General features: G+C 36.7%; 1 protein-coding gene across 11 annotated transcripts in view; it reads left to right on the forward strand.

The window, feature by feature from the left end:
* Positions 1 to 17,637, forward strand: part of LOC111864305 (titin) — a gene marked incomplete at its 5' end in the record, with an annotated part of 253,509 nt that overhangs the window by 12,545 nt on the left and 223,327 nt on the right. For all 11 annotated transcript variants that reach the window (XM_023851449.2, XM_023851450.2, XM_033751371.1 and 8 more), the window contains 12 exon segments: positions 783 to 989; positions 1,296 to 1,554; positions 4,141 to 4,277; positions 7,015 to 7,276; positions 7,780 to 7,933; positions 9,240 to 9,373; positions 10,049 to 10,280; positions 11,001 to 11,172; positions 11,689 to 11,875; positions 13,342 to 13,550; positions 16,630 to 16,757; positions 16,845 to 17,046. In XM_023851449.2, coding sequence (XP_023707217.2) covers positions 783 to 989; positions 1,296 to 1,554; positions 4,141 to 4,277; positions 7,015 to 7,276; positions 7,780 to 7,933; positions 9,240 to 9,373; positions 10,049 to 10,280; positions 11,001 to 11,172; positions 11,689 to 11,875; positions 13,342 to 13,550; positions 16,630 to 16,757; positions 16,845 to 17,046 — 2,283 coding nt within the window.

Consider the following 17,637-nt stretch of genomic DNA (forward strand, 5'->3'; position numbering starts at 1 on the left):
TTGGATCTTTCGCCTGCACCAAGCTGAAACGAAGGATGATGGTGATACACCTGGACCTACTGGCACTTCATAAGGGAGCCGCTTGGGGCAAAGCGGCCTTAAGAAGGGAGCAGTGGGAGCATTTGGAGAGTAATCAGTGTGAGAACTGAGCCATGGGAAGGAAAGTGAGATTGATCACAGATGTCACAAGAACTGCAACCAGAAAAGAAGAACTGGTGGTATGCCTGTAGGCTAATCAGGATGAATAGCTTTAAGCAGGGAACAGTGTGGCATATAGACCCATTGCTGGACAATGGCAATGAAATGAGCAAATATATAAGAGCTGTTGCTGAGTAACACTTTGGCAAACAAACATGTTCCCACTGCTACGAATGAACTGGAACAATGAGAAATGGTGTTTTCTGTGCTCTCCATGCTGAGATATTACAAGTAGAACAAGTGGGAGCAGCAGTTGAATACATTGGAGTGAAGTGAATTGGTGAGCAGTCAGTCAGTCAGAGGACTCCTGCAGTCTGGTTTTTGTGAGCTGTGCTGTTATAAGCTAATATCTGAGGAATGGGGCTTGTTCAGGAACCCAGAGTGAGGGGAATACCCGCCATTGGAAGTTGCCACCAGGCAATGACTGGTGAAGGCAGCAGGCTGAGAAGACTTAGTGCATGTTGAAGTGAACTGCAGAGTGTGTGAATCAGTGATAGCGCTATAGTTACTCGTGGTTACAAGTTGTGTGTATGCCAAACCACTGCATACAGTCACTCTAACATGTGACAATATGTCCATTTTAGGCTACCAATCGTCATGGAGAGGCTACTGTATCGTGTAAACTACAAGTTCGAGGTCGTCAGGGTATTATTATGGAGCCACAGCTGCCAAGCAACTTCCGTACTGGTACTGAGAGTATTCAGAAACTTGAAGAAGCATTGTACAAACGAGATGAGATCTTGTCAGAAGAGGAGAAACCAGATCCACCAAGATTCATTGTGGAACTCAAGGTTTGTACATAAGAATGTTTCAATACTGGTATTTACACTTTTTTATTACAGTTGTAACATACAGTTTTAGAATTTGAGCATTGAGTTTGCATTTCAGAAAATTAATTTATTTTATGAAAGTTTGCTGTATTGACTTTAACATTACTCTTGTAGGATTTGTTGCTTCCTTTTTGCATTGAAACTTCCAAACAGAAGTAGAAGTAAGAGATTTTGACACTGTGACAGTTGTACCTGAAAGGTACCTAGTCCCTTGGTTCACTATGTGTGTGTGTGTGTGTGTGTTAAGAAAAACTCTTTATGTCACAGGACATTGTGGATGTGCCTGAGGGTGGTGCTATACACTTTGAATGCAGAGTGGAGCCAGTTGGTGATTCTACGATGCGTATTGATTGGTTCCATAATGGGCGTCCATTTGCAACTGGTTCTCGTGTTCACATGCTCAATGATTTTGGTTTCATTGTGCTAGATATGGATTATACTTATGCCCGGGACTCTGGAGAGTATGTTTGCAGGGCAACGAACAAGTGGGGATCAGCTACAACCAAGGCCACTCTCACATGCACAGGTATATAGAAATGGTTATTATGGAGGACTACATTTGTGTTCTGTCTTTGTAGAATGACATCCCCTTAGTCACTATGGATTTTAAACCATGGCCAATACAAAGAAAAATCTCTGTAATATACCACAACTTGATTACCGTAGCACAAAATTTCCTAACTGTAATTTTTTCCAGAAATACAAGATTGTCTTATATTTTTGAATAAGAAAAAATTTGCAGCAACACAAACATGAATCAATAATTTTTGGGACAGTGGAAATCTGATGACTGTGGTGTATCTCCATCCTCACATATACACAGAGCAAGTTTCATGTAAAATATGTTCCTGAAATAGTATTCTTGCTTATGTTACTGTTACTGCCACACTGTCGCACAGTGTGTACAGTCGTGTCATCTTGAAACATGGCTCTGGTTTTGAGATACATTCTGTAATGATACAACTTCTATCCAATATGAATCCAAATTCACAACTTTCTTACTACCACTCAGCCAGAATGCAAATATTCTCAGACACATATGCTATGGATACAGGAATTTTAAGACATTTCACAGTTGCCAGATATTGCTTAGTTTGTGAATATGCAGAATTCCTTTATAGTGATTAAGACCTTTACCCGTGTCATACGATCAGCCCAATTTCTCCAGATTATGAATTTAGTATGACATTTACTACATTTTACTGTTTCATAAGGTCAAGGACCCTTTGAATGCATTATATTCTACTTTTGAAGTATAAAAGATTGGTATAAGTTCACAGTATTAATGTCAGCATTGGTCATTCAATAATGGTATTTTTTCAAGAGTACTGCTTACTATAATTGTTCTTTACTAAGCGAAAGCTCGATAAATCATGTGATGCTATCATGGAGGCCACATGAAAGGTACAGGGATTTCCTCTAAGCATATACACCAATTCCTGCTTTTAGTACCTTTTATCTCTCCCCCCCCTTTTGACATCAGAGAATGGGTTATTTGAATAACAACTTGATTTTGAAATCAGCGTCAAATATATGACAGAAGTACTCATTTTCTCTAAAATGGTTTAGAAAACTGTGATTATCGCCACAATCTGAATCGTGAACATGAAAATTTCTGCAGGAGAATAGTCTTTCTTCTATTCACACTTACAAATGTTACTTGTATTGTTCTTTTCTAACTCACAAATCTTGAAAACTCTGTATGCAGCAGTCTCATATTTATGTGTTTCTTTATCTGTTTTCACAAAGGTCCAAGAAGATACTGCAAAAATTAATTTAATTGCATTTCGTTTGTAGAAAGAACATAGAACATATCCAGATTACAGCATGATGCACAATATATGCTTTACTTCAAGTAATTTTCATTGCTCTCTAAAATGCATGAAAGTTCAAAATACTGAGTGTTAAAATGAAGTGGAAATGTGCTGTAGCAATAGCCCTTTGGCAATTTACTGTGTAACCATACAGAGATCCACAGAAGGGTCTCCTGCATGCATTGCTGACTGTTTACTTCAGCAGAACTCAACTAGTGATTACTGCAAAAAGACAATACATCCTTGCCATATTTCACAGGAACTGCTGAAAGTTAGCCACTTCTTCCTTCAAGCATGCCTTGCAGTGGGCAAACAAATGTTGCAGCATTTTCTATAGTTCATCCTCAGAAACTGATTGAATAACATGCATTATGGCATAAGCATTTTCTTTGATTCATATTCAAATACCTTGCATATTCTCCTGATCAATGAGATAACACAAAAAGGGTTTCTGTAGTGATAATACTCTTGTCTTCAGGAAGTGCTGAGTTTGAATTTTGGCTGGGGCAGGCGATCCTGACTGACATTTTTCATGCTTTTTGTCAGTCCCTGCAGGCTTACACTGTGATTAAGCTGTAACTGTTTCCTTCCACATCCTTTCCAGTTCATCCTCTCAGTGAATGGTATATGGTCTAAATACCAAAAGAGTCATAAAGTAAACCAGAAGAAATATAAGATAATGAAGTTGAAGAAGAAAATGTAGCACCATCAGTAAAGTGTACAGTATGTTTTGTCTGCAGAGACATCATGATAACTCACTTACTTGCACTCAACAGACCTCTGTGTTAATTATGATAGCCTGTGAAAATTCTGCTTTATTTTGAGAACTGAATTCATACTGCCAAAGCTGTCCAGAATGAAATAACATGTATAATTGCTTCAGTTTCTGAGGAGTATTAGATTCAGAAAGTGCCACATTTTTTTTTTTTTCTCGGTGAGACATGTTTGAAAGGTGATGTGGATCACTTCCTTCAGTTCATGTAAAATATGGTAAGTCTGTATTGCCTTTTTACAGTAATCAGTAATTAATATCTGTTTAAGCAGGAAGAGCTCCTCTATGGTTCTCTCCACAGTCACACATTAAATTATCATTGCACTGTCACTAGCAGCACATTTCCATTTCATTTGAAAACAGTAGTGTTCATATATCACCTCTGTCAGTGGAGCACAAATAGAACTCACACTTGCATGGTCTTACTCATCACCACATTAATTGAAGTTTGGGTTGCATTAGTTTTTTTCTTGTTCATGTCCTTCAGTGGATTCTGTAACTTACTGGTAATTTATTCACGTTACAGCTAAGCGAGATATTGTCTTGGACTCACAATTGCCGCAAGGAATGAGCGGAGAGAAACTGAAGGAACTGGAACGTGGACCAGTGAGTCATGCTCTTCCAGAGGAAGCTCCACTTTCTCCACCCAAGTTCATCACTCAGGTTTGTGTGAGCCACACATTTTTACTTTGTAGTTTAATGTGCTGTGCACTTTGTAAGACTGAATGTCTTACAGAATCGCTTATTGCAGTGAAACATGACCAGCCGTTATGTTTCCACAGGACATTTCAGAATGTGGAATTATTTTATTCCTTTTGTTACCCTAGAGTATCCCCTGGTCCTTTAGGCTAGTCCTGTCATTTCCATAAGGTGTTTTGCTTATGTCAGAGACCTCTGACCCTGAAAGTGATATGGAAGATGTTTTGGCATTTTATATTGTAGCTAATGGATTCAGTCCTTATCCTTGATGTGGACCATCTTGATGGAGATTTTTTGTGGGTTTCCTTGGTCTGTCGGGCAGATACTAGGATACTGCCTTAAAATAGACCACAGCTACCTCCTTCCATGTCTTTACCAGTTCTCATCACACTCATCACCCACGTGGTGCCATATAACCTGTGCAGTTGAGAAAGTAGCATTAAATAAACTAAGAACATAATTTTTAAAATAAATCATTTACATTAGTTTTTCATCTGTTGAGCATATAGATTATAACTGTAGTAGAACATGTATTCTCTGTAGTGAGAACTTCATTAATGTGAGCAGAATTGCAGGCTCTGGCAATTACTTAACACTTTGCGGACCGTGCACCCTTTAAGAGGTTTTTCACTTTTAAACATGGCGGACCGTTTGCGTGTTAACAGGTTTTTAGAACACGATACGTTGCAGCACACTATACATCTCTCTGGCGCCACCTACATTGCACGCAACCGCCTGCAGATGCGAGATAAAGACTCTGGAATGTTTAGTTAGCAGTCAGTAACTTGACATCGCTGTTTACTTAACCGACTATAAAGGAAAATGCTTTGCCCTCTTCAAGCTGTGTGTATCAGCCAGTAGCTAGTGGGGAGAATGGATCAAGGACAAATTCTCCTCCAATGACCTAGCTGACCTGCCTTGTGAGACGCGTAGTAATGGATTAATTGTCATTCAGACAGCGACAGTGACGGGGGGACAACAAAGAATTGTGGCCACAGACAGTAAAAGTGACAGTAGCTCCGACAATAATGCGGGTAATAACATTGCGCATAGTAACATTGCGGGGACAACGAAAATCTAAAAAAAAATCTAAACCCTGATTCGAAATTGAAATACAAAGCATTTCTGATGAATGTGGCAAAGGCCTGGGCTACAGTCCAGATGGTGGCGGCAGAACCAGGGTCACACAAAGACTTAGTACGACCGGGCCCATCAACTCCCACCCCATGAAGGCCTCATGTGGACCCCCCAGGGCGACCCTTGAGTGATATGCGGAAAAATACCCTCATGAAAATTGTGAAGAGTGAATATTCCAAGGGGAAGAATACTTCTAGGCAATGCCGTGTTTGCACAGTTCACAAAAAAAGGAGTATGTCTACATTTGCAAGTTCTGTATAATGCCACTTCACAAAGGGGAAAGTTTCCAGAAATATCACACCCTCAAGCACTTCTAGGAGCATTGGTAAGTGTTCTCCAAAAATTTTAGTTCAAAAAATTAATTAGGAGATTTTATATTAATTTTTAAAGTGAACAGTGCACAAGTTAGGGTAGTATGTTTAAAAATGCTGGTCCCCAGGGTGATTTAAATATTTAAATCACCGGTCCACAAAGTGTTAACATTGGTTATACAGAAAACTCTTGCTAAAGTGAGAGATTTTTTCCCAACACCATCGGTATATCCACTCCCCCATACTCCTTCATGGCATAGTGCTTACTTAGTTAAGGACAGAGACAACTTTACCTTTACCATCCATCATGATGAGCAATTACGAATTACCTTTGACTTTTCCATAACTCTTTCCACTGGCTGTACATGCAGTTTTGCTCCTGAAGCAACGGTACATACCTGGCAATAAGTAGGGTGCCAGTAGCACATCCTCTCTGCTATCTAGGAGAAGAACGTCCACATTCAAGAATATATGAGTAGTTAACCTCCAGAAATGTCAGGAATTGGAGATGTTTGCATCATGTGATATCTTCTGAAATTCCTCTTCAGTCCAGTAGCTTGTTCCATTGTGTATTATGTCACATTACTAGTGAGTGGGAGTTAAGAATTCAGATTTCTTATACACATAATATAAAAGCTGTGCATATCAACCATGTTATTTAGAACCAGTCTGTAATGTAGCGTATGTATAGTGATTGCTTTCACTTTGACTTCTTTGTGTGTCACATCTGTTGAGCAACTTTAATGCAAGGCCTCATGTGTATTCCTACATATGTGTGCAGAGCAGATAATTATAGGTAGAATGTGAGTAGGACTTGTGGGTGGGCAGGACTTTGTTTGTAAAGATAGCTCCTAAGAAGTGGCTGATGGCAACTACAAAATGTTATGTAAGAGGAAATCTTTTAATTTCATCTGCCCATTGCTGAACATTACTTAAGACATGCGTTTGGAATTTTTTGGGTGTCCAGTAATTCAGCAATATGCTCTATCATCCAGTAGTTTCAGTAACATAGCTGGCATTAGAGACAAATAATCTGGTTGCCCTACTTAGTATCTCCATTGCAGAAAAATCACAGGAAAACATCCCCTGTGTTTGCAGTATTGCTTCATTTCCTTCTCTTTTGAATTCTCTACATTAACCCAAAGAAAGTTATTCACAGCCTTCTAAGTCTCATCATCATACCTTTCTTATTTAGTTCAGTATTGTGCAAAAGCATGAATGGTTAGAATGAAATAGTCTTTTGGTACTTATAGATTGAATCAGTGGGCATTGGTGAAGGAGAACCTGTCCATTTTGAATGTCGTGTAGAGCCAAAAACAGACCCCAAATTGAGGGTGGAATGGTACCGCAATGGCAAGCCCCTACCAACCGGACATCGTTTCCGTACCTTGTATGATATGGGCTTTGTGTCTCTTGACATTTTATATACATACCCAGAGGATTCTGGTGAATATGTCTGCAGGGCTGTCAATGATCTGGGAGAGGACACAACAAGAGCTACCATCTCATGTAAACGTAAGTGATTTGCATAAAGTTAACTCATTCTTGCTGTTAAACCAAGTAAAAGTGTATGACTTTAATAATATCTAACAAGAAAACAAATGTAAATATCAATGATTAAGTAAAGTAATATCACGCAGATTAATACTAAAGGGAAATTTGAAGGATGTTTTAACATTCATTTGCCACTGTTTCATTAAATTGTAAAGTGTAACAATTAAATAATGCTTCACATTACTTGAGATAATATTATTTCTGATATTCAGAGCAATCTTGTGGCAAGTGTAACTGAAGCAAAGAATTTCTTATGTTTGTTTTGAGGTCATGTATATTTGTAGTAGACCGAGCATAGAAATACTGGATATGTTTTCAGTTGCAACTTCTCAAAAACTTTCAGTCAGAAGGCTTTTGTGTTAAGTGTTATTCTCTTTAAAATTTGATGCAACTGTAAAAATTAAGCAACAAAATAAACTTGTCTTTCATTTGGGATTTTACCACTTGTTTGTTTGTTTCATCAGAGTTACCAACCATCATACTTCAGAATCAGGTACCAAAGGGAATGAAGAAGTCTGAGGCATTGATGCAGATGGAAGCAACTATCAAGAAGTACACTTCAGAAATATTTTTGACTGAGGATGATCTTTATGATATTGAGAAGAAACAGCCACCTCGGTAAGCAAAGGATCCATGATGGTTAGAGACACTATACTTGTATGTTGGGAGGTGCTTGGTTTGAGTCTTGGCTCGGATGCTAGCTATCTTGTTTTCATGGTTTTCTTCAGTCCCTTGAAGCAAATTCCATGATACTGTATAAGTAACTCCAAATTAAATTGTGGATGAGCTTAAAAGTTCAAGATTTTATTATTCTTGTGGTATGCAAGGAAAAGGGCCATCATCTGTATGAATTCATTCATTCAATTCCTTTATTTTCCATATATCCATACAGGTAACAAACCTAGGATGTGGAAATGGTCCCTTTGAAAATAGATATATCAATATACATATACAAAATTACATAATCAAAATCACTTACATTAATCAGTTAACATAAATAATAATATAAAGTAAAAAAAAATTAGTAAGACAATTTAAAAATAACTTACTATAAAACTTGAATTAATACAATTTTATTTAAATTACCTATATTAACTGAATTAAATACATTACAAATTTACACACTTATAACCAATTATGTTGATAATATTCATTCATGGAATAAAAAGAATAATGATATAAAAACCTCTTCAATGCAGATTTAAAACTTCTGATATCAGTACCCAACATTTTTATTGTTTGAGGAAGATGATGAAAAACTTTTAATACCTGATATGTCTGCACCTTTATTGTATTTTGTTAGGTTAACTGCAGGTAAGTATGAATTATTGAAGGCTCTAGTTTTGTGTTTGTGAATCTCATTGTTGAAATTAAATAAATGTTTATTATTAATTATGTATAAAAGTAATGAATATATGTACTGAGAGTAGAATGTCATTACTTCCAAATTCTTAAAAATGTCCCTACAAGACTCTCTTGGCCTAGAATTCGTTATAATTCTAATAACTTTCTTTTGCAATATAAAAATTTTGTTAACACAAGAAGAGCCACCCACAAAAATTATAACATAACTTATGATGGAATGTATATGAGCAAAATAAATTAGCTTTAACATATCTAAAGGGACAATATATTTTATATTTCTCAATGCATAACATGCAAAGGAAATTTCATTAATAACATAATCAATATGCTGTTTCCATGAAAGAGTATCATCAATAATTAATCCCAGAAATTTTTTCTCAGTCACATTTGTTAAATTTATCTGATTGTAGTTAAATTGAGTAGTGGTATTATAATAATTCATAGGTTGAAACTGGACATATTGAGTCTTATTAAAATTCAGGGTAAGCAAATTAGCATTAAACCATGTATTTATATCTGTCAGGCTTCATGTCACAATGTTATACATTTTTTATTTCAGGTTTGTAACTCAAATCCAAGATCAGACCTCATTAGTTGAGATGCAGTCAACCAAATTTGAATGTCAATTAGCACCTGTGGGAGATCCAAATATGAAAGTTGAATGGTTCTTCAATGGAAAACCTCTTCCTCACAGTGAGTAAAGGCTAAATGGATAAGATTACATTATGTTTAATTTCTTTTAAGAGAATGTGTAACACTTTTAATAACAGTATAACATCCTCGCATATTGTCACAATTTTAGAGTAACTGTAGACAGAGTTTGAATTGGTAATCGGATTTGCTGCACACTTATGCTACTCATACTACACGTCACAGATCACTGTAGGAAATGTTAGGTCTTCTCTGTCTGTTACAGTCTTCACTACCCTTTGATTGGTAGTAGCTTCCAACATCTGATATTCCTCTTCCTCTGGGTTCCTGAACTGTCCCTGGCCTCAGCTACCAGCTTCTCACAGCAGCATCTCATAATTACTGAACCCCAGTGGTTATCTGACTCACTCACCAACTCACCAACTCCTGCTTATAACACTTTGGCATGAGCCACACAGAAAACACTGTTATTGTTTATGGGTCGCTGCTTAGTAACAGCCAGTGTATAGTTACTTATTTCACGGTTGTTGCCTAACAGCAGGTCTACATGCCATAATATTATGCCCCTTTTGTTCAAATGAGGAAGTAGAATCATAAGTGTCATTGTAATGATGGGATGATATCACATAAATTTGTGCATAACAGGCCTTGATATCTAACCATGGTGTGCTTCATTAGAGGAGTTTCACTTTATCATATTTCATATTTATTTTGCAGAAAACCGATTCACACCTATTTATGACTTTGGATATGTTGCCATGAACTTCGGTTGGGTGTATCCCGAGGACAGTGGTGAATATCTTTGCCGAGCCACCAACTTGTATGGCATGGATGAAACTCGTGCCATTATTAAAACTGCTGGCAAGCCTGGTATCATCTATGAATCACAACTTCCCAAAGGCATGAAGAGTATTGAAAGAATTCGAGAGATGGAAGCTGCATGGCAAATGTAAGTAACAGGAATAGCCTCTGAAAAATTCATCATATAAATCTGAAATTTATTTTCTATCAGTGGTGTTACATTGTAAGTTATCCTCCAAATGACCATAAGTTACACTATTAGCAAGGTGTTTAACTGTATATTAGATCATTGCAAGTACAATGGACATGTTTGCTATCACTTTATTTATGCACAATATACCTCAATGCCTTCTGGGATATCTTGCTCAGTTAAACTAATTATTTTGTGTTTTTAAAAATGTAACCCAATTTCTAATTTACCAGTTTGGCTGAGTTAACGTGATAAAAATCTTACCACTTGCTAAGCTTATGAATTATTATGAACAGCCTATATACTTCTCAAACTGTTGGTTCGTAGACTTTGTATGAGTTTGTTCTGTTCATTGAATATGATAGAGGGCTGAGTAGAAATCATGCCAGTTTTAGTTAAGTGTCATTTCCATGAAAGTTATATGCTGCTAGAATGTTCAGAAACTTTTCAGGCTTTCATAGCAAACAATGAGAATAATTAAAATATGGGCATCAGATTATTTATTATTAATAGATTTTAACACAACAAAATGTATTTAGTGATTTATGAAATTTTATTATGTCTGCAGTATATTTTATGAGGAATTGCTTTGTGTCACTAATCTTAATTTGATTGCCATTTACATAAGGGTCCTGACTATCTGCCAGTGGTTGCTAACATATTCTGATTTATGTGTAGTGTTCCTGAGGAAGCTACAGAGGAATTGAAACCAAAACAAGCTCCAGCATTTGTTACAAAGCCAGAACCATTCGCTGTCACAGAAGGAGAAATGGCCCGCTTCTGCTGCCGTGTAACTGGACATCCCAAGCCTCGAGTTATGTGGATTGTGAACGGGCATACTGTGGTCAATGTAAGATATTTTGCTTGTGCAGAGTGTGTATGGAGTCCTGTGCACCTGTTGTTCACCGCAGACAGTAAGCTTGAAAATACTCGTACTTACCAAATTACAGCAGATGCTGAAATTGGCCTCTTTATAGATTCTAAAAGGTTCTGATGATGGTGTACAACACTCAGAATTATTGGGTTTTTGGACCTTTTCCATCGTCCGGTATTCTAGAAAATAGAAAACACAACGTTTTGGAAACTGAATATGTTTCTGTCCTCATGTGAGTGGGGGGAGGGGGTGAAGACACCTATTTGGTTTGGTCCCTTAGAAAGAGCTAACCTCACTGGCCCACAGGACATTTTCACAAATCTAGGAGATTTTGTTTTAAAACATGGCTGTTTTCATTTCTAACTATAGAGGTGCACAAGGACTTAACACTTACTCTGTATATGCACATTTATGGAAGCAGTGTGTGACAACTGTAATTCATTTCAGTATGGCTGGTTGTGCTTTTGAAATAGCAAAGGTTCATTATTTCAGGGTACAAGGTACAAGTTAACATATGATGGTATGTGGCATTTGGATATACCAAAGACTCGGCAGTATGATCATGGAAAAGTGGAAGTGATTGCTCGCAACTCGGCTGGAGAAGCTGTTGCTGTCACTGACCTAACAGTGAAACCTCGGCAGGATGACTATCGTAATGTTCTCAAGAATTCTCCAAGACGTAAGTCGGCCCATTGCTGGTTAAGAGATATGATCTGTAATGAAATATTATATTGCAGGGATTGTGGAAAAAAGGCATGTTTCTCTACTGATTGCTTCGAACATATTGAGAGGTGGTTGTGAGAAGCCAGCTACTGTTGGAGTTGCGAATTCTGTTTCATATTAGACCCATCTGTTAAGAGGTTCACTATGCTGAACAATGAAGAAAGCTACCCATGACCACCATTGTTAATCTTTTTGCAGCTTCCATAGACGTTTTTGGTTCCAGATCATCAGCTGTTGTTTCATAATATGTACATTTCTGTTACAATGTTTAAACATGATACATAAAAACCAAATGTATATACTCAAATCACTTTTTAAACCAACAAATTATGACATAAAATGCTATGCTAACAACACCAGATTTACCTAAACCAAAGTTTTACACTTGATTTGAAAGTGCATTCCATTAATCAGTTTCAATACATATCTTGTAGTACTAGTTGTATCTATTTTTAGGATTGCAGTCTAGTAGCTCATGTGGTACTGTGTGTGCTTATTCTATATTCTTTTAATGGAATGCACTGGCATATAATACTAACATGCACATGAGACACAGCTTGCACAATACACCCAACACTACCTTGCCCATCCCTCATCCCTTGTGACTGCTTCGCTTAATGGTGGGGCAGATTGAACTGAAACACCCATTGCTTCGGATGAGCGGTGTCCTAACTGATCAGAGTGACGACTTCTTTGTATGTCTTCATGCTTCCAAACAGGGATATATAATCAGGTATGGAGTTTTTATTTAACTTTTTTGTTGTGGTGTTTTTCTATAGATTTTCATATTTTTGTAACCTTATTTTATATTGAATTTTTATAAGCTCCACAAACCTTACTTTAGATTCCTACCATTATCATGAACCATATTTTAATTCATAATATTTCTTGCATGTTTCTTCCTTTAGAGTACTGGAACTAGAAAAAATTTGCATGTTTTTGTTTCTTCTTGATATTTTACTCTTTCCTGTTTTTCTTAAAGCAGCATGACATTAACTACATAAATTGAACCATTTTAAAATGGATAATATTTTCTATATTGATATGATATGTACTTTAAGATGCATTCCAGGATTGCTGTATAAGATGTAGTGACCTACAACAACAAGCCCCCCCTCTGTTCTGCATTGTGATGATCCACTGAATTGTGTATTACAGTCTGTTCCCATGGTAGTGGTCATGCTCCATTCATGTTTGCACCTTGTATGTGTTCATTACTGTCATCCAACCATTTGATAATCTCTGTGTATTATAAATGTCGGATTTCCATACCAGTACCAAAATGGAACTGGCATGTATATTGCAGTATTATGACTTTGTAAGTAACAATGGTATACTCTACAGGCTAAATATCAGCATATTGTATATATAAAACTATTAATCTGAATATTAAAAACCCATGAGTGTGTTTGTGTGGTGCAGCATGGTATGACTATGAACTCACACAATATCAAAAAGAACGTCAGGAGACAGAGTTGGAAAGGATATTTGAAGAACGCAATGCATCATCACAGCAAGTGGAAATTGGTGAACATCTAGGCAAGCAGAAAATCATCAAGGAGCCTGAAACAGAATGGCAGCAGACACTGAAAAAGAAGAAGGGTGAAGAATACTACTCAAAATTGAAGGAGGTAAGTACCATCCCAGAAACATTCTTTTGCTGGTTGTATTGTGATAGATTAATGAGTTGAGGTTTTTAATTTAATATTAGATCATAGGTTTTATGCAATCATAAAAACATTTGGCATTGAAGGTTGGTAATAATATTGATATCACAGTGTTAAAATTAATAGAATGTCTGTATTGTGATGAGATTTTGCAAAGTGTTTCACGTACAGTATTTACATTTAACACCTTTTTCATGGAAATGTAAACAAGTGATTCCCTAAGTGCATATGCATTTGATCATTGGCAGATGTAATCAGCATGAAACATATCTTGTCAGTTATTAAGAGTGTGTGTCACTGAACACGATCCCAGATTACTGTTTCTTAAAATGAAAAAAAAAAAATGTATCTGTTATTTGACCTTGTTTCTCAGTGAATGCTATCTTGCCAATGATACAGCAAATATACATTGAAAATGGCTTTTTTCAGCAGCAGGTATTATTTTCATTGATCTTTACTTGAACAGTATAGTTGTAACCCTTATTATTAAAGCACCCATCAATGTTGCAACAATATACAAGACATCTAGAATATGAAGAAAGCAGTCTTCTGGGATTTTGCACCGTGTATATGTGGTGCAAAATCCCAGAAGACTGCTTTCTTCATAGTCACCGCCGTGAAAGCCTCAAATCTTACATCTAGAATATGTTTCTCACTAAAATGTAACTTTAATACTTTATGATTTAAAATCATTAAAATGTCATTAGGATAGTAAAAGTATAACTTATACATTAAAAGTGATTATCAAATTACTAAAATGTCTCAAGTTTTACATATATTTTTCAGTTTACTACATGTTTCGGCCACAAATGGGCCATCATCAGGCAGTTTTTCTTTTGTTTTTGGGGAGACCACTGCACTGTTCACTTGTTCACTGTGATCCCATGCATGTCGTTTAATTTTTATCTCACAACTAGAATGCTGTCATTTTATTCTTTTGTGGCTATCGTAGTTTTTGTTGTCTCATCTTTCTCTTATATAAGGGTTACTAGTGCACGGTGTTCCTGTAACAGGATACAGGTACAGGAACATCGCACTAGTAACCCATACACAAGAGAAAGACAACACACAAAAACTACGGTAGCACAAAAGAATACAACGACGGCATTCTGGTTGTGAGATAAAACTAAACAATGACGTGCATGGAGCACTTTGTAACACGTATCTTCTGGACATAATGGTAGAACTTAAAAAATAAAAAGAAAGAAAGAAAGATTTCATTCACAGTGAAACATTTTTCTGAGAAATTTCTTATCCATGATTTACTGTATATGAACATTAGGAAGCATAAAATGAAACAACAAAGGTGCCACAAGTGCCATTCACTTACTCCTCTGGATTCACCAGCTGTCATTTTGATACCATGACATCGCCATGAAGTAGTATGTACTTCATCTAACATCCAAATTTCCAGGGTCAACTACATGTTGAGTGTTGGCTATTGCATGTGATAAAAGGGCTATATTGTTCTCATGTAAAACATAGGATCTCTCTATACACATATTTGACAGGGATTATTTAGGAATTATTTTGGCCAAATGTCTGTGCAGTATACAAATCTCTTTTGGATTAAAATCTTATTAGTGTTCAATATATAAGATCTTGAACCGATATGGTTTGTGTCCTTGTGCCTTTCCTGTTAAAACAGAATATTGGGGTATTATTCAAAGTCCTCAGAGTTCCTTATGGTAACAATAACTTATATATAAACACTGTTAAGCATGCATTTGAATAACTTTAATGTAAAAACTTCTAAGCATGTATTATGAAATATGTAGTAGTAGTTTCTGAACATGTTGATCTTATGGCTTCTGAAGGTGGTCAGCTGACCAAATCATGTAAATGCAATAAATATCTACAAAGTGAATCACATTGGATGGTTCTAAAAAAAAGGTAAAGGTAAAGTTGTCTCTGTATTTAAGTAATTAAGCACTATGCCATGAACACATATGGAGGAGTGGATATATAAATCGACATTTTTTTTGACCTCGGCACTAGTTGGAGGTGAATGATCAGCTTCACACCCCGGCCGCTTTACCCCCAAGAAAGAGCCCCCCAGTACCCATTGAATAGGAGGTTGGGTGAACCCCAGAACCGGTCTGGATGACATGGAGAAGTGAAAATTCTTAACCCTAACAGGACTCAAACTCCAACCTTTCGGTCATCCAGCCCGTAGCCAGTTGCTATACCAACTACGCTATCCTGGCTCCCCTGGATGGTGTAAACAGTTATTATTCTATAATTTAGTTTATTAGTGACTCACCAGAATGAATAGAGTTCCATTTCATTTCATTTCATTTACTCACCTTCCATAAATCATGTTGAGAATACATTCTCATGCGGATGTGGAGATCATCCTAGTTACAGTCACAACTAAGAATTACAGTTGTCATCCAATAGCATACACATTTGTAATAAAATACTGATAAACATATACAATATTAATAAATAAGTTAATTTTAGTAGTATCTTTTTTTATTGCTAGTGGGGTGGGATGAAGTCCCTTGCACTGCGGCCACTTCTGGCCTATTGTACCAGGCCCATATGATAAGTGAGGGTGATTGTGGAGCAGTTGGTGGAATGAAGATTAGCAGGGGAAACCGAAGTACTCGGAGAAAACCTACCCCTGCACCACTTTGTCCACCACAAATCCCACTTGACCAGACCCAGGATCGAACCCAGGCTGCCGCGGTTAGAAGCCAGTGACTAACCGCTGGAGCTATGGCGTGGTAATAATGGCAAACCTTTCGGGTGAGTTACCCCAAAAGGGTGAACCATAATTAAGGTTTACAAATCTGTACTTTTGTGAAAAATTTCATTACAAAGAAAGGACTAGTAATGAGTAAGGACAAATTTTTAAAATTGTTTAAATCTCTCAGGTTTGAAATCTGGTTCTTATTCATTACTTTTTTAACTTCTCTCTTATGAAATTTTGGATGCAGCCTTCATTGTAGCTTACAACAAAGTCATATGTAAACAGAAGAAACGTTGTAAGGCAGTCTGGTGGTAAGCTTTTGAATGATACTATGTTATTTGGTTTCAGTTGGAAGATGAGCAGGTGGTCAAGGAAACAAGGCTACGTGAAGCATCACATCAGTTTGCAATTCCAGGAGAGAAAGTGATTCACAAATCCCTTGCTAAAGGAATGGCTCAGAGTTATGAGGAGAAGTTGTAAGTGATTTACATAAAGTGGCAAATGTACTTTTGTAGCACAAGAGTTCTTTAAATAAAAGAAATAATTTATATATCTGATTTTAGGGATAAGCAAGAAGAAGTACTTGCATCCCCACAGCCAATTATACGTACAGCAGGCAAGGCAGTAGACTCACAGTCAGTGACTGATACTTCAGAAACATCTATCGATTCACAAAAGGTGACAGGAGTTCCACCAGAACCATCTGAGTCCGCAATCCATGGACGAGAGGTCCATGTTGCTAAGCAGAAGCAGACCCAGAAAGAAGTATGTGCTCAAAACTTCTTGTATTCTGTGTATTTGTTCAGACTTTCTTGTGCTGCAGAGAAATATGTGGTAGAGTGTAGTGTTTTGAAAAACGCTTCGTGAAATCTCTACTAAACTAAGATACTGTATTTTAGTATCAGTATAAGGAACACAGTACAGTAATATTTTATTTCTCCTTAGCTAATTGAAATTGTGAGTGAACAGAATCACTTACAGAGGTATACTGCCACTCATTTGAAAGCCAGCATTGCCCTGACACTGGGAAACATAAAATTTATTGTGATTAGATGTATGGAAATTGTGAAATTATGAAATTAGCCTTTCAGATGTAGTAGACATTATATAGGGGCTGAGAGTGATGTTTGTGGAATGATGTCATGTTAAAATATTTTCAGACATCAACTTGCAACAACCATTTCAGCTGCATTGTAGTAATTTTTTTCAAAATTGAATTAGTATACAGTAGCTCACAAGAAGTAAACAACCAGTTGCTTTCATGTGTTATATTTATTCTGTGAGTGCAGACAGCATCTGGTACAAAAAAATTTAATGGTTTTCTCTCAAAAAGTAACCTAGGTGTCTTAGTATTGA

The sequence above is a fragment of the Cryptotermes secundus genome, unplaced genomic scaffold, assembly GCF_002891405.2.
Source record: "Cryptotermes secundus unplaced genomic scaffold, Csec_1.0 scaffold156, whole genome shotgun sequence".
Classification (NCBI taxonomy): domain Eukaryota; kingdom Metazoa; phylum Arthropoda; class Insecta; order Blattodea; family Kalotermitidae; genus Cryptotermes; species Cryptotermes secundus.